The following is a 17,488-nucleotide window of genomic DNA, read 5'->3' on the forward strand; positions in this document are numbered from 1 at the left end:
GGCTGGCCAGTGTGATCTGGAGTAACTCCCCACAATACTGCTTAGAAAGCACTCCACCCCAACTCTGTAAGGAGGGATGGGGCAGGCAGACTGGGGTGGGGGGAGGTAAGTCACTGCTCAGGTTGGGGGAGGCGGGGCACTGGGAATTAGGATAAGGCCTCCCTCCTGGGCTCTAACCTCCTCCCTACCTCCCAGGAGCTGGACCCTGAGGTTTGAGGGATCAGCAGGTGGGGGGCTGATATAGGAAGGCAAGGGGACAGGGAGAGGAGGGGGCTTTCTGTGCCCCCAGTTGCCCAATTAGCACATAGCTGGACCTGGGATATGGGACAGGGGTGCGTAAGTGGGGGGGGCAGAAAAAAGCTCCTGGAGATAGCCAATTAAGGGGACAAAGGCCTCGTTAGGGAGGCGAGGGCAGAAGCTGAGTCAACTACAGCGATTAGCGTTGAGGACCCTTAATTGGAGTCTTGGGAGGGGGCGTGTGCTGGGAAGGAGAGGGAGACGCTCCTGGGTCCTGCATCGGCTTACCCACCTCCAGACACATCTGCCCGCCCCTCCCTCCCTCTGCTCCAGGCCCAGCACCTTTAAGGGGAACTGAGGATCGAGAAGGGCTCGTGAGAGCCCAAGGTCTCCAGCGGGCAGAAGGGGTTGACTTCTGGGGTGTCAACGCCAAATCCTGATGTTCAAACCTGAGCTGGTGGAGTGAGCTGGGGAGAGGAGAGGTGGGTGAGGTGAGGGGCTGTCCCCAACTCCTCAACCCTCTGTTACCCCCACCTCCCCACCCACTCCCCAGCACAATGGCATCTGGCTGTGGTGAGAAAGGAGAAAACACAGGCATGGTTTCCCCCAAGGCATTTTATTGAGGGATTCGGAGCCCCTGGTGTTTGTGGGAGGCAGAGAATGGGCTGAGATGTGGGCAGGGTGGAGGGGCTGGATCCTCTTGTTTCTGGGAGGGCGTTGGTCCAAGTCAGAGCTGGGCTGGTAGGTGTGGCAGCCTCAGTGTTTGCTCTGACCTTCACCCATATAGACTTGCGTTGGGAAGCATGTGAGGTTCCTCTGGCTGCTGTAACAGATTACCACAAATTTAGCGTTTAAAACAATACACCTTGGGCTGGCCAGTTAGCTCAGTTGGTTAGAGCATGGTGCTGATAATATCAAGGTCCAGGGTTCCATCCCTTTACCAGCTAGCTGTCAGAAACAAAACAAAAAACCCCACAATTAGGAGCTGGCCCGTGGCTCACTTGGGAGAGCGTGGTGCTGACAACACCAAGTCAAGGGTTAGGATCCCCTTACCAGTCATCTTAAAAAAAAAACAAACCCACAATTATTCTCTTGCCATTCTGAAAGTCAGAAGTCCAAAATTGGATTTATAGGCTTAAAACAAGGTGTTCCCTCTGGGGGCTCTAGGAGAGAATCCAATCCTTGCCTTTTCCAGCTTTAGAGGCTGCCAGAATCCTTTGGCTTGTGGCCTCTTCCTCCATCTCCAAAGTGCATCACTCCAACGTCTGTTCCTGCTGTCATCCCATCTCCTTCTCCACCTCTGACCCTCCTGCCTCCCTACCCTTAAAATGACATTATATCAGACCCCCCATCCCCTACCCCAGTTAATCCAGGATAATCTCCCTATCTCAGGATCCTTAACAATTCCATCCCTTATTCAGTTGATCACAGGAGGGGAGACTCAGGCTCAGTAGTGGCTCTTCCTGGGCTCTCTTCAAGTTCATGGTTCACTCAGGCCTGCGCTTCCAGCTGCTGAGGCAGGGCTTGGAGCTGCCTTCAGCGCCCCCAACATATGCACATGGAGAGAGACCCAGAACAGTAGGGATGTTTCCCATCCCCCCCCCAGTCCCCACCCTCTCCAGTGCCTAGACCCTAAGCCTGGGTTTAGGAGCTTATGGAGCAACTGACTGAAAACACCACCCTACCCCACCCTCAAACCTGGGCACTGGACAGGAAGGATGGACTATCCCTATTTTCTGAAGGAAAACTGAACTCACCCAGAGTCACAATGGCAGAGCTGGAATTTAATCCATGGTTATTCTCAGTCTTACCGTGAGAAGGGGGTATGGGTGTGGGGGATAAGTGGGAACCCCTACCCAAACCCCCTTTCCTGCCTTTGGTGGGGGGCGGGGGCTGTGGCTCTCACATCTCCGCTACGTGAGCCCAGACAAGGTTTGTTTCCCTTTGGGCTCTGGTTTCCCCATCTGCAAAATGGAGCCAGGTAGGGCCAGGTTAGTGAATGTCGCTGAAGATGAGTGGCTGGCCAGCTGGGCCCTGTCCTGCACTTGTTTCCTCACCTGTTTTTCGATGGCCTGCTTCATGGGGCTGCTGAGAGGATTGAGCAAGTTATATGCACAAAATGGGGCTGGGACTAGTGGGTAATAGTATGACGCCAGAGCCAGAGGACCTGGGTTCAAATCCTGGTTCTGTTACTGAAGTGGAACCTGTGAGTGTGACTTTATTTGGGAAAAGGATTGTGTGAGTTTGCTAAGGCTGCCATAACCAAGTTGCACAGGCTGGGTGGCCTAAACAGTTCTGGAGGCTGAAAGTCCAATATCAAAGTGTCAGCAGGGCTGGTTTCTTCTAAGACCTCTCCCTGGCTTGTGGAATGGCCATCTTCTCCCTGTGTCTTCATATGGGTTTCCTTCTGTGGGTGTCTGTGTCCTAATCTCTTCTTGTAAGGACACCAGTCATGTTGGATTAAGGCCCACACTAATGACCTCATTTTACTTAATTATCTCTTCCAAGACCCTATCTCCAAATACAGTCACATTTTGAGGGACTGGGAGTTAGAGCTTCAACCTATGTGTGTGTGGGGGGCGGAGGAGATGACATTTTAGACCATAAGGATCTTTGCAGAAGTAATTAAGTGAAGGGTCTTGAGATGAAAATATCCAGTTTGGGCTGCCATAACAAAATACCACAGACTGGGTGACTTAAACAATAGAAATTTATTTTATTTTCTCATGGTTCTAGAGGCGGGAAGTCCAAGATCGAGGTGCCAGCTGATTTGGTTCTTGGTGAGGGTCCTCTTCCTGGATTGCAGATGGCCACCTTCTCACTGTGTCCTCACATCGTGGTGGGGGGGGTAGGGGTAGGGGGAAGCAAGAGGAAGAGAGAAAGAGAGCTAGCTCTTCCTCTTCTTTTAAAGCCACAGTCCTATCGGATTAGGTCCCTACACTTATGACTTCATTTAACTTTAATTACCTCCTAAAGGCCCTATCTCCAGAAACAGTCACACTGGGAGTCAAGGCTTCAACATATGAATTAGGGGGGACACAATTCAGTCTATAGCACCTGCCCAATGATGTTGCCAGAGGTCCTGTGTGTGTGTTGTGGGCAGCAAAGCACAGGGAGACTAGTTGCAGTAGGACAGCCAGACATCTCGTGTGGTCCTCTAGCCGTGGCAGGTACAAGTTGACTGTTAACCTTCCCATGTCCAGTATCACCACTGCATGGGGTGGTGTGCCACAGGCAGGGGTGTGGGGCTGGTGTGGCAGGTGTCTGTGTCACGGATATGGAGGACCTCCTCTGTTTCTCTTGGGTGTTTCCAGGGGTCTCCAGCGCCCATGATGACCTCTTGTCCTCTGCCCCTTGGTCTCTTGCTGCCAGTTGTTTCTAATTTTCTTAGCTCCTTTGTTGTCTCTCCATCTCTGTCTCCTTCTCCCTCTCTTCCTCAGCCCCTCCTGGCTTTCTGTCCCTCCCTGGTTAGTCTACAATTTGCTCCTCTTCATTGTCTCTTTGGCTCTATCTCCCACCATTTGTGTCCTTCTCAGCTCCTCTCACTGTCTGTCTCTTTCACTGTCTCTGGAGTCTCCCTCAGTGTTTGTCTCATCAACGCTGAATACTTCTCACTTTCTCTGTCTCTCAGCCTGTCTCTTTCTCAATCTGTCTGTCTGGGCCAGGGCAGAGGTGTGTGTGTTTGTGTGATGTCCATGAGTCTGGGACATGCTTGTGGTATTGGGGTTTGGGGGATGGCCTGGAGGGTTTCCTGTGCTGTTCCTCTCTGGCTCTCAGGCCCAGAGTGGAGGAGGGGGCAGTCCAGGTTTCCTTGGCAAGGGGTCAAGGGGAGTGGCCCACCTCAAGAACTCTAGAGAATTGGAGGGCAGGACTCAAACCCTGAGGGCAAACAAGGGGCTTCCGCCCCATGGCTGGGGCATGACCTTCGCTAGCCCAGCTCCAGGTGGCAACTTGCACTCCATGCCCCAGGAGCCAAGAGCAACATCTGCTGGCCAGCTCTATCCCATGCCAGGCCAGGCTGGGAACATGCACAAAGGCGACCGCCCTGCAGGCTCTGGCCTCAGGATGCTCCACCAGGGGGCACCAACATCCTGGCTCGTGCTGGGAGTCTGGGCTGGACTATGAGGCAGCTTGGGACTTTTGGGCCCTTCTTCTGTGTCTTGTCATTGATGATAATGGCTCACAGCTGGGGGCTGGCTGCATCCAATGTTTGTCAAGGACATGCACTTCCAGGTGCTGGAAGGTATTCACCAGCCTCCTTTCTCCCTTCCCAGCCCTTGAAATGGTGGGGTGGATGTAGTCATTCAACAGACATTTGGTGGACATCTACTATGTGAAGAGACTGAGGATGCAGCAGCGACCAAGACAAGCACAGTCTGTCCCTGCAGGAGTCTGGGACAGAGATGTCAAGAAATAGGCAAGTGAGAAAATACCAGCTCAGCTAAGATAAGAGAGTAAGATGAAGGCTGGATGGAAGTAGGGTCAGGATCTGCTTCTGATGGGGAAGCCCTCTCTAAAGAGGTGACAGTTGTCCTGCAACCTGAACAGGAGAAGTGGCAGCTAGCAGCTCCCTAGGCAGAGGGCGCAGGGAGTGCACAGGCCCCAAAGCAGGAGGGAGCTAGAAAGGGATGAGAGAAAGAGCAATGGAGAAGGTGAAATCAGAGAAGTGGACAGCGGGCAGATCTGCAGGGCCTTGCAGGCCAGGTAGGAGTTGGGCTATGAAGGTAAGAGTGATGGGGAGCTATAATGGGTTTGGAACAGAGGTAGTGCCCACACCTCAGGACCCTGCCCCCAACCTCCTTTCCAGGCCTCGCTGTACCTGGAATGTGGAGATCCCATGTTACCAAACTCAGGTCCGGCTGCCCACCCCCTCAAGAAGGAAAGAAAAAGACTCAGAAGCCAAATGGCTAGTGTTAAGAAAAGCAGATGTATTCAGCGGAAGGAGATGGTAGGCTATCCCATCTCAAAGACTTAAGTATACTGAGCGGTCTTTTTAGAGGGGTTGAGGGAATGAAACATGGGAAGTGAAAAGCAGGAGAGAAGGGGACATGAGCTATGAGGGGTCCATGTCTAGGAGTCAGGTGCAAAGTCTCTCCAAGGCCTCTGTTCTCATCTTCACTGTTATCTCAGGGCCCTGCAAGACTTAGATTTGCTCCAGAATGGAATCAATTTCTCTGCAAAGCTTTTCAAGTATCTTTGCAAAGCTCTGGTTAACTTGGCTGATGCCCAAAGTCAACTTCCAGATATTTGGCCTTGATCACTTTTCAAAACTCTACACGTCTCAGAGAAAGAACTGTGAGCTTTGCAAAGTACTGATTTGCTTTTCAGCCTTGTTTTCTATTTAGCAAGCAAGATAAGAAAAGTCCGCGGAATGGGAAGAAAGAGTGGAGAAATTAAAAAACTGTGCTTTTAAAAATCCCCCCTCTTCCTTGAAGCACAGGTGGTTTTAGGTCCAACATGACTTTAGTTCTGCTCACTCCAACACCCACCCCACAATCCCCTTCCAATCTGTAGAGGGGGAAACTGAGGTGTCAGAGCCAGGCCAGGAGCCCAGACCAGGCTTGTCCCTCCCTCCCTGCACCCTACACATCTTCTCCCTCTCTCATCCTGTCCCAGTGGGATTTTGTTTCCCTTAAAATCTATTATAAAAATGTACAGATGGCAGGTCACAATGTATCACCCTAGTGTTCCCAACCCAAATACAGAGGGGTTAACTTCTATGGGCTGAACTGTGTCCCCTCAAATTCATATGTTGAAGACTAATCCCAATGAGGGTGACTGTATTTGATAGTCTTTATCTTTTTGTTTTTTTGGTGGCTGGTGGGTAAGGGGATCCAAACCCTTGACCTTGGTGCTATAACACCGTGCTCTAACCAGCTGAGCTAACTGGCCAGCTTGGAGATAAGTCTTTAAAGAGGTAATTCAGTTAAAATGGGGTCATTAGGGTGAGCCCTAATCCAATCTGACTGGTGTCCTTATAAAAAGAGAAGGACACACACACAGACGAAAGACCACATGACACAGAAACAAAACAAAAAAACCCACAATTATTCTCTTGCCATTCTGGAAGTCAGAAGTCCAAAATGGGTTTTATAGGCTTAGAACAAGGTGTTCCCTTCTGGGGGCTCTAGGAGAGAACCCAAAAAGACGGCTATTTACAAACCAAGGAAAGAACCCTCAGAAGACACCAACCCTGCTGACACTTTGATATTGGATTTTCAGTCTCCAGAACTGGAAGAAAATATGTTTCTGTTGTTTAAGCCACCCAGTCAGTGGTACTTTGTTATGGCAACCCAAGCAAACTAATATAATGAGTGTAGTAATTATCCATGCTGTATAACAAATTACCACAAACATAATAGCTTAAAACGACATCCACAAGTTATCTCACAGTTTCATGGGCCAGGAGTTTAGGCATCACGGCTTAGCTGGGTTCTTTGCTCAGGGTCTCATAAGGCTGCAATCCAGCTGTTGGCCAGGGCTGCGATCTCATCTGAGGTCAGGGTCCTCTCCCAAGCTCTCATGGCAAAATTAATTTTCTTACATCTAGAGAACCCATGGAGGCTCATGTCTTCAAGGCCAGCAGGAGAATCTCTGATGCATCGCATCTCTGACCTCTAGATGAAATTTTAAAGGACTTGATTGATTTGATCAGATAAATCCAGGATAATCTTCCTATCTTAGCCAGGGTTCTCCAAAGAAACAAAAACAGAACCAACAGGCTATCTTTATCTGCCTGTCTATGTATCTATCCATCTATAGATCTATCATCTCCTGATCTATCTATCATCTATCGATCTAGCTATCTATAGATCTATCTGTAGATTTATCTATCTAGAGATCTATCTATCTATTGATCTCTTTACCTAGATACATAGATAGCAATAGCGAGATATTGATAGATATATCAATATACATACATCTCTTCAGAAAGAGATTTATTATAAGGTATTGGTGTGTGTGATTATGGAGGCTGAGAAGTTCCATAATCTGCTGCCTGCAGGCTGGAGACCTAGGAAAGTCAATGGTATAGTTGGAGGGCCTAAAAACCAGAGAGCCAATGGTGTAGATTCCACTTCAAGTCTGAAGTCCTGAGAATCAGGGCCCCTGAGGTCAGGAGAAGATCAATGTTCCAGCTCAAGCCCTTAGACAGAGATCACATTCCACCCTCTCCCACAGATTGGATGATGCTCATCAACACTGGGGAAGGCCAGCTGCTTTGCTCAGTCTGCCAGTTAATTGCTTCTGGAAAAACCCTCACAGACACACCCTGAATAACGTTTAACCAGATATCTGGGTGCTATGGATTGAATGTCTCCCCAAACTCACTGAGATTTAAATTGTGTCCCCCAAAGTTCCAGATATTGGAAACTTGGCCTCCACTGTGACAGTGTTGAGCGATTGGGAAATCCTATTGTTTTGATTAAAGGTTGGACCTTGAGGAAGTGATTAGATTGTAGGACTATGCTGTAATAAATGGATTAATAATGGTGGCCAGGGGTGTAGTTCTGAGGGCGTTAAAAGGAGAGCATGTGAGAGTTTCTCTGCTCCACCATTTTCTGTTATGTGAGACCCCTGCATTGCTGTAAAGCTGCTACCAAGGAAGACCTTCACCAGATGTGTTTCCCTGGACTTTGGACTTCCCAGCCTCTAAAACTGTAAGCAATAAATTTCATTTTCTCACAATTACCCAGTTCTAAGTATTTCGTTATAAGCAACAGAAATGGAGTAATACATTAGGCATCCCATCCAGTCAAGTAGAGACATAAAATTAACCATCATATTTCTCTTTGATTAACTCAAAGTCAATTGAGTAGGAGTCGTAATTGCATCTACCAGGACTCCTCCACCTTTGCCATACAACATAACCTATCACAGGAGTGATGTTCATCATATCCACAGGCCCCGCCCACCTGAAGTAAAGGAACTTATATAATGGCATGAGTGACCGGAGATCATCATAGATGGTAGTGGGCACTCTTGGGGAGGGGACTTAGCATGTGTCTGTCCCTGTCCACATTTTTATACTCAAAACAAAGGAGTCTGTTTTCCCTGTACAAATGGGAACTGTATCATTGCCTCCTCCAGGGAGGACCAATCCTGAGTTGGAGCCTGCCTGGGGGACTTGGGAAACTGCCCGTGAGGTTGTAAAAATTCCCTCATTCAACAAACAAGTACTGTGTGCTTCTTGATCAGGCCCCACACTGGTTGTTCAGGACACTTGGGTGGCAAAGATAGATCAGGTCCTTGCTGTCCTGGAACATAGGTAAATGCTGCTAAAAATGTAAAATGGAACCTCGCCTAGCATAGGGGGTTTTCTAGCAGGAGATGGGCAGGATGGGTTAGGGGTAGAAGAGCCTTCTGGTCTGAGAAACAGCATGCAGAATGGCCCTTAGGCTGAAGGGGATTGCCTTGGCACAGTGGCTCTTAACTACTGGATATTTGGCTATGTGTGGAAACATCCTGGGTTCTCATAAGGGAGGGTGTGTGTGTGTTGCTACTGGTACCTAGTGGGTGGAGGCCAGGAATACTGCTGACCACCCTACAATTGATAACAAAAAAAAATCTGCACTGACCAGATCACCTAAATTATAGTGCCTTGGGAGATCTGGGATAAGTCAGTAGTCATGTCCACCTGTCCTGCAAAACGTTATCATATGACCATTTTTACTTAGAAGCAAACATGATGGCACCAGAAAGGCACAGAATATCCTAGAATGCTTCTTGTAACCCTTACCCTACCTAGATCCCTGCATTTACAATGTATCCTAGTAACAATCCCAAATCTATAAGTCATGTACAACTAATAGAAAAACTGATGAAGTGATTAGAAGGGCTGTCCTTTTCCCTCTCTCCTTTGATTCTTCCCCCTTCTTGTCATTATACAATGCTAAGCTCTGCTGGACTCCTTCGGAGCGCATTTTTCATGGTGTCCTGATCTCTGTGTTTTCCCCGGTTGCAATAGTCATATTGGCTCAATAAATCTCGCTATATGTGTTTGGTCTCAGTTTCTTTCTAGGTAAACCCAATGCACAGGACATCCTCCAAAGTAAATAATGCTTCATCCTAAATGTCACTAGTGCCCTGCTTGAGAAATCCTGCGTTGGACGAGCTGCAGAAAAACCAGTGTGGCTCGAATGCTGAAGCCAGCTGGGGATCTGGGGCTGCTCAGTCTTCGCCTAAAACTCCAGGCGTATAAGGAAGGAGGCTCCGGATCCCGGGTTCCCTGGGTGGCCCTCAACAGGGATTAGGTTCCCGCAGCGTCCGCACGAGGGTGCATTCAGAAGACGCCCCCAAACCCCGAGCACTTTGGACCTCAGTAGGGCGGGAATCACTCCGGGCCTCAGTTTCCCCGTAGGAGCGACCACACCCTTGGTGCGCGGGGCCTGCTTCTGAACCGCACTGTCTGGGAGGAATTTTTCTACAGATGAGAGTGAATCGAGACTAATAAAGGAGAACGTAAGACCCCGTGTCTGGACCCGGCCGTCCCTGGCCTTGGCTGACCCGGGCCACCGCCACGGGGACCTGATAGTTGGGGTCCGGGACTACATCTGAGAGAACTACAACTCCCAGGATGCCCCGCGCCATCGGCGTTCGGATGCGCTTCGAAGCGACGGCGGCCAATGGGAGGGGCCGGGGAGGAGACTCGGCGTACGTGCGTCATGACGCACAGACTGCGACGTCTGGGTTTGTGTGCGCGAGAGGCCGCTGATAAAGGTTGGGTGCCTCGCGCCGGGGACCGTTGGGAGGGAGCGCGCCCCTGCCCCGCCCCCCTTCCCGGCCCCGGCTCCTGCACGGCCGTTGCCGGGGCCTCACCTTCCCGTCGGCCCCTGCGGGAAGGTCCCGGGGCTTTTCTCCCTCGTTCCCCCGATCGGGGCCGCAGGTGAGAGACTGGAGGGGTGGGAGTGGGGGGAGGGACCGAAGGGCGGAGACGTTGAGGAATCGGCGAGCGTGGAACCGGAAGGGGTGCCTTAAAGGGAAGGTTGCTATTTTACCACCGACTTTTGTCCTGAGGGCTGGCTCCGCCCTTTTAAAGGGCAAGGGGCTGCAATTAGAGGGCGGAGCAGGCTTTGCATTTTACAAAACTTCCCGCTCCCCCCCCACCTTCTGAAAGGGGATTGTTTCAGTAACAGCTAGTGAGTTTCCCAGACATTGAGGGAAAAACTTCTGTATTCTGTATCTTGGTTGCTTCAAAGCGATCCCTACTTTAGCTCTACAAAGGTGCAGATAGGTTTGCAGTACGAGAATCTTCTTAAAGGGGAAGTCTAGCCCGCTGGAAGGGTGTGGTCTGGCCTTTTAAAGGAGATGCTCTCTATTTGCAAAGATGGGTCCCCGCTCTTCCAGGGCACGGATATCTCTTTGAGGCGATGCCCAGCCTTCTCAAAGGCACGTGCAGCTTCTTGGGATCATTAGTCTCTTAAAAGGACTTGCTTATATCTTAAAGAGGTCACTCATCTTTTTAAAAGGAAATCCAAATAGCCAATCCAAAGGGGATGCCCAGCCTTCGTTCATTCAAAATATGTTTACTGAGCGCACACTCTGCCAGACTATTGTAGGCACTGAGATACAAAGGTCCGTGTTTCCATGGTGTTGACCGTCTAGCATGGAGAATAAGGCAGGCAGCACTTTTGTTATATTGTGGTGGTTCTAAAATGGGGGCCATACTGCTCCACAGAGCAACATTGCAGCAAAGACTTGGAAGTGCAGAAATGAGCTTTGTGGATACTGTAGAGAAAGGCTTAATAGGCAAGAGTTGGTCTGGGAACATCTGGAGACAGTTAGGTTGTCACAACTTCAGGGTTGTGGTTGCTAGTGGCCAGAGATACTGCTAAACACTCTGCAATGCACAGGAGCCCTCCTTGACAAAGATTGGTCTGGCTCCAAATCTCAGTACTACTGAGGTTGAAAAACCCTGGCTGTGTAGTACATGAGAAGGTGATAAACGCTATGGAGGAAAAAAAAGAGGCAGGAGAAGAGAATAGGGAGTGTCGAAAGGGATTGTAGATTTAAATAACGTGGTCAGGGAAGGTCTCACTGAGGGGTTTCAGCAAAGACTTGGAGATGAGGTAGAGAGCTGTGGAGGCTGGAGGGAAGGGGGTACTAGGCAAGTGTCTGCAGGTGGGAGCAGGCCTGCCTAGTCAGGCTAGGTGGCTAGAGTGATATGAGGGACAGAAGGCTAGCAGAACAAGTCAAGGAGGGCATGAGGCCACAGGCTGTTGGAAGTCAACAGGCTCCAAAATGGGAGCTGTGGGGTAGGAAGGGCAAGGGTGGAAACAGAGAGATGTGTTAGGAGGCCATTGGCAGGAGGCCTAGGAGAGAGATGGTGGTGTCTCAGACAAAAGTGGGGGCCTTGTGAGAAGTGGCCAGATTCTGAATATGTTCGATTTGGAATGCAGGCATCTGCTGACAGATTGGTTATAGAGCAGGAGAGAGGTGAGGAGGACCCAAGGCCTTTGGCTTGAGGAAGAATAGAGCTGCCCTTTACAGAGGTGGAGAAGACTATGGGTCAAGTCGGGTTTGTTTGTTTTTGTTTTTGGTGGGATGGAGGGAAGCAGGCACAAAAAACTGGCGTTAGATTTTGTGCATGTTAAGTTTGAGGTGCATATTAGGCACTAAAATGGCACAGTCTAGCAGGGGTTGTGGAGTTCAAAGAAGAGGTATAGGGGTCATATAGAGTTACACATGTGGAGTCATCTTGTTTATAGGTTGTAAAGTCCTGAGAGTGGGTGAGGGATTCTAGGGAGAGAGTGTAGATAAAGAAGCAGACCATAGGTTCACTGAGCCATGGGCTCTCCCACATTTAGGGTCAGGGAGATGAGAAGGAACCAGACCAGAGACTGAGAAAGGGTGACAAGTGAAAGAGGAGGAAAACAGGAGAGTGTGGTATCCTGGAAGCCAAGGGGAGGTGGTTTAAGCAAGGTGTGACTCAGTGAGCCCTTGCAGACTGAGCAGAAGGAATTAGTACCATGGAGGCCAGGGGTGGAGTAGTGGGGACAAGTATATGACCAAAGTGGTTTGAGTTGGGAAAGGGCAGGTTGACACTTTTGAGTTGCTTTGCTATAAAGGGTGGAGAGAAACGAGGCTGTAGCTGGAGGGGTAAGTGGGGTGAAAAGTTTTTTTAAAAAGATGGGAGACATAGCTTGTGGGTATGCTGATGGGAATGGTGCAGGAAATGAGGAAAAATTGAGAATGTAGGTGGGGGGTCAGAGTCTGTAGGCACAGGGTTAGGCAGATAGGTAGTGCAGGGTTGCTCAACCTTGGCACCACTGACATTTTGGACTGGTCATTCTTTGTTGTAGGGCTGCCCTGTGCATTGTAGGGTGTTGAGAAGCATCCCTGGTCTCTACCCACTAGAAGCCAGCAGCACCTGCCTCTCTAGTTGACAATCAGGCAACTAAAATGTCTCCAGGAATTGTCAGATGTCCCCAGGGGTGGAAGGCACAGTTAGCCCCATTTGAGAACTACAAGTAAAGTGGTTGGAACGTGAGAACATTCTCTTCTGATTGCTTTTATTTTCTTCAGTGATATGATTAATGGCGTTTGCCTGCTAAGAGCAAGAGGGGAAAGAAGGTGCTGGAAGTTTGAGGAGAAAAGCATGCCAAGTAGTCACCTGAGGCAGTGCACGGACCAGAAAAATGTAGCCATGCAGGGCAAAGGTGATTCTTGGGCATGAATGCAAAGTGAGAGACTGAGGCCAGGCAGCTTTGGGGGTAGGCAAGGGAGTTACTGTAATGGTCACCCACAGCATTTATGCTGGCTAAGGTGGGAAGCGAGGATGTGGATGGTGACAGAGGGTGCAGAGTCCACAGGATCAGTGGATTGTAGATCTGATGGAGTGTAGGGATTTTGGGAGTTGGAGTACAAAGAGGAAGTGAACTGGAAGGCTGGATGGTGGTGGAGAGTGGGATGCTCAAGGCTAAGATCATGAAAAGGCTTTAATTAGACTGAAAAGGTTTAGGGTATGGCAGTGGGAGTGAGTGTTGAGGCGGGGTGTTGGATAAGGTCTTGAGAGGGATAGCAGTCAAGGAACAAGGCCAGGATATTGGAGAGATCCCCTGCTTGTTTTCTTCAAGGACACTGCCTATCTTTAGAAGAAATGAACATAGTCCTAAACACAGTGCTTAGCTTCTTCTCCAATCTGTCCAGCCTCCTGAAGGAGATGTCCAGCATCCTAAGGAGGGTGACCAACTTGTCCAAGTTTGCTGGGACGTTTCTGTTTTTAGTACTCACATCCCAGGCATCCCTTCAGTCCTGGGAAAGTCTTGCATCCCAGGCATCCCCTCAGTCCTGGAAAAACCTGAACTGTTGGAAACTCTCATCCTAATGGAGGTCCCCTGAAGCGTGGGTGACCAGGGGAGGTGGCCCCTGTCACTTAAGGGGCCCGAATATGGCTTTGGGATTGAGATGATTCAGTGTGTGGGTAGAGGAGAGGGTGAGTGCCAGCCCACCCCTGACCCAGAACCTCTCTCCCAGGTGTGATGGTAGGCTCACACGCGGACATGGCACCTGCCTCTACAGTGGAGGGGTCTGGGGACAAGCCCGGTCCTGCAGCCCCCGCCCCAGCAGCCCAGTATGAGTGTGGGGAGTGCGGCAAGTCATTCCGGTGGTCCTCCCGGCTCCTGCACCACCAGCGCACGCACACTGGAGAGAGGCCCTACAAGTGCCCGGACTGCCCCAAGGCCTTCAAGGGCTCCTCAGCCTTGCTTTACCACCAGCGGGGCCACACTGGCGAACGGCCCTATCAGTGTCCTGACTGCCCCAAGGCCTTCAAGCGCTCCTCCCTGCTGCAGATACATCGCAGTGTGCACACGGGTTTGCGGGCCTTCATCTGCGGCCAGTGTGGACTGGCCTTCAAGTGGTCATCCCACTACCAGTACCACCTGCGGCAGCACACAGGCGAGCGGCCCTACCCGTGCCCGGACTGCCCCAAGGCCTTCAAGAACTCGTCCAGCCTGCGGCGCCACCGCCACGTGCACACAGGCGAACGACCCTACTCCTGCGGCATCTGCGGCAAGAGCTTCACACAGAGCACCAACCTGCGGCAGCACCAGCGCGTGCACACGGGTGAGCGGCCCTTCCGCTGCCCGCTCTGCCCCAAGACCTTCACGCACTCCTCCAACCTGCTGCTGCACCAGCGCACCCACGGGGCCGCCCCTGCCCCAGACCCCACCCCTGCCTCCTCAGCCTCGCCCCCTCAGCCTCGCGAGCCCTGCGGAAGCGGCAAGGTCTTGGTGTCTGACGCCTACCTGCAGCCGCAACTCCAGTCCCACAGCCCGCCTGCGCCCCCGGCCCCACCGCCCCCGCCCCCGCCGGTGGTTCCTGAGCTCTTTTTAGCCGCGGCTGAGACCACGGTGGAGCTGGTGTACCGCTGTGACGGCTGCGAGCAGGGCTTTGGCAGCGAGGAGCTGCTCATGGAGCACCAACCATGCCCTGGGCCTGAGGCGGCACCCCAGCGCCAGGACACATCCGCTGAGACGCCCAGGGCTGACCCCCCGCCTTCACTGTCCCCGCCGTCCCCTCTACCGCAGCCCCCTCCTGCCACTGCTGCTGCTACCCCTGGCTTTGCCTGCCTCCCCTGTGGGAAGTCCTTCCGGACAGTGGCAGGCCTCTCCCGCCACCAGCATAGCCACGGGGCGGCTGGTGGGCAGGCGTTCCGCTGCGGCAGCTGCGACGGTGCCTTCCCACAGCTGGCTAGCCTCCTGGAGCACCAGCAGTGCCACGTGGAAGAGGCGGCAGCAGGGCGCCCGCCCCCCCAGGCCGAGGCCGCAGAGGTCACCTGTGCACAGGAGCCGCTCGCGCCTGCTGCCCCGGCCTCCCTGCCGCCCCAGCCCACCCCGGCTTCCGCAGAGCGGCCCTACAAATGTGCTGAGTGTGGCAAAGCCTTCAAGGGCTCCTCGGGGCTGCGCTATCACCTGCGGGACCACACCGGTGAGCGGCCCTACCAGTGCGGCGAATGCGGCAAGGCTTTCAAGCGCTCCTCCCTGCTGGCCATCCACCAGCGAGTGCACACGGGTCTGCGGGCCTTCACCTGTGGCCAGTGCGGCCTCACCTTCAAGTGGTCATCCCACTACCAGTACCACCTGCGGCTGCACTCCGGCGAGAGGCCCTACGCCTGCGGGGAGTGCGGCAAGGCCTTCCGCAACACATCATGCCTGCGGCGCCACCGCCATGTGCACACGGGTGAGCGGCCCCACGCCTGCAGCGTCTGCGGCAAGAGCTTTGCCCAGACCTCCAACCTGCGGCAGCACCAGCGCGTGCACACGGGCGAGCGGCCCTTCCGCTGCCCGCTCTGCCCCAAGACCTTCACGCACTCCTCCAACCTGCTGCTGCACCAGCGCACCCACTCAGCCGAGCGCCCCTTTGCCTGCTCCATTTGCGGTCGCGGCTTCGTCATGGCCGCCTACCTGCAGCGACACCTGAGGACGCACGCCCCAGCCAACAGGGCTTCCAGCACCGCAGCCCCCACTGCCGGCCCCCAGCCCCCTGCCCCATTGGCTGCCACCCCAGCCCCACAGGCCACCCAAGATGTCCATGTCCTCCCCCACCTCCAGGCTACACTCTCCCTCGAGGTGGCTGGGGGTACGGCCCACGCCCCCACCTTGGGCCCAGCAGCCCCCAACTCCCAGACGTTTCTCCTGGTGCAGACTGCTCAGGGCCTCCAGCTGATCCCCAGCAGCGTCCAGCCCCCTACACCTCTGCCACCACCGGCAGCCCCCAAGCTCATCCTGCTACCGGCCTCCAGTGCTGGGGGTGGGGGCAACCGTGCAAGGCAGGGTCCCCGGGCGGTGGGGAAGGCTGGTCAGGGGACAGGAGTAGTCTGGCTGCCAGGCCCTGGAGGTCTGGGGGTACAGGGAGGAGGCAGTACAGGGGCCAGCGGGGGAGGGCAGGGCCTCATTGTTCTGCAGAATGTAGTGGCTGGGGAGGCGGGGCTGCAAGAAGTGAGTGGGGTCCAGCTCCAGCCACTCCGGTCAGCCCCGGAAGTGACCGCGGTCCAGCTACAGCCTGCACAGGAAGTGACAGCGGTCCAGCTCCAGCCGGCACAGGAAATGACCACGGTCCAGCTCCAGCCTGCACAGGAAGTGACCACGGTCCAGCTCCAGCCTGCACAGGAAGTGACCACGGTCCAGCTCCAGCCTGCACAGGAAGTGACCACAGTTCAGCTCCAGCCCGTGGCTAGCCAGCTCTCCAATTCCAGTGGGGGAGCTATGACTGCTGAGGCCCCCAACCTGCTGGTTGTTCAGAGTGGGGCAGCTGAGGAGTTGCTCACGGGCCCAGGTTCTGGTGAGGGTGGGGATGGTGAGGCCAGCAGTGGTGTGGTCCAGGATGTCCTCTTTGAAACACTGCAAATGGATGAGGGGTTGCAGAGTGTGCTGGTGCTGAGTGGCACAGATGGGGAGCAGACCCGCCTCTGTGTGCAGGAGGTAGAAACCCTTCCACCTGCACTGACTGAGCCGCCTGCCCCTGGCCCGCCAGGACAGAAACTCCTCATCATTCGCAGTGCCCCAGCCACTGAGCTGCTGGAGAACAGCAGCGTTGGGGGAGGCGCTGCCACGCTGCAGCTCCTGGCCCCACCACCACCTGGCCCAGCCTCTGCCCCTGCAGTGCTTCCCGCGGCTGCCACGCCCCAGATGGTACAAGTGGTCCCTGCAGGAGCTGGGCCTGGGATCATGACCCCACAGGGCCTGCCTTCCATTCAGATTGTCCAAACTCTACCCGCAGTCCAGCTGGTGCACACATTTTGAGGAGACCCACTGGTACCTCTTCCCGCTGCATACAGAGACCCTGACTCACTGCCGTGGCTGGGCTGGGAGGGGAGCTGCAGGCTGGGCTTGCTAATAAAGTCCCAGAATCTTCTTTCCTTTGTTTTGTTGTTTTCGGGGGAGTGGGATGGGAGAAAGGGGCCAGTGTCATGGTCATTGCCCCTGCCTGGGAGCTTGGAGTCCTAACTCTTGCTTCCTGGGTCACAGATGACTTGCTTTGTGTCTTGGGGCCAGTCACTTCTCCTATGTGAGACCTAGTTTCCCTTTTCGTATATATATATGTATAAAGGGACGCAGTAGTTACCATTGTTGGGAGGCTTTGGAATCAGAATCTTGGTTCTGTCACCCCTCTCCTCATCTGAAAAATGGGTAGGGAGAGAATGGCACTGCAAGCCCGGCCGCCCCGTGGGTTGGAGTGGAGGTCCGTGGGGCAGGGACATTTTGGTGCTAGTGGGCTCAGGCTGCTGAGTGGCCCCCGGCCTCTACCGAAA

General features: G+C 53.2%; 1 protein-coding gene across 1 annotated transcript; it reads left to right on the top strand.

The window, feature by feature from the left end:
* Positions 1 to 9,958: 9,958 nt before the first annotated feature.
* On the top strand, positions 9,959 to 17,056 carry ZNF628 (zinc finger protein 628). The gene is made up of 2 exons (XM_063090589.1): positions 9,959 to 10,120; positions 13,711 to 17,056. Exon 2 carries the CDS (start codon positions 13,716 to 13,718, stop codon positions 16,977 to 16,979), a length of 3,264 nt encoding a protein of 1,087 aa, XP_062946659.1. The 5' UTR covers positions 9,959 to 10,120; positions 13,711 to 13,715; the 3' UTR covers positions 16,980 to 17,056.
* Positions 17,057 to 17,488: the final 432 nt, after the last annotated feature.

The sequence above is a fragment of the Cynocephalus volans genome, chromosome 3 (assembly GCF_027409185.1).
Source record: "Cynocephalus volans isolate mCynVol1 chromosome 3, mCynVol1.pri, whole genome shotgun sequence".
NCBI classification, from domain to species: Eukaryota; Metazoa; Chordata; class Mammalia; order Dermoptera; family Cynocephalidae; genus Cynocephalus; species Cynocephalus volans.

What these genes read in the sequence shown, in the direction of transcription:
- ZNF628 (XM_063090589.1), top strand. Translation starts at nt 13,716, where the DNA reads ATGGTAGGCTCACACGCGGACATGGCACCTGCCTCTACAGTGGAGGGG.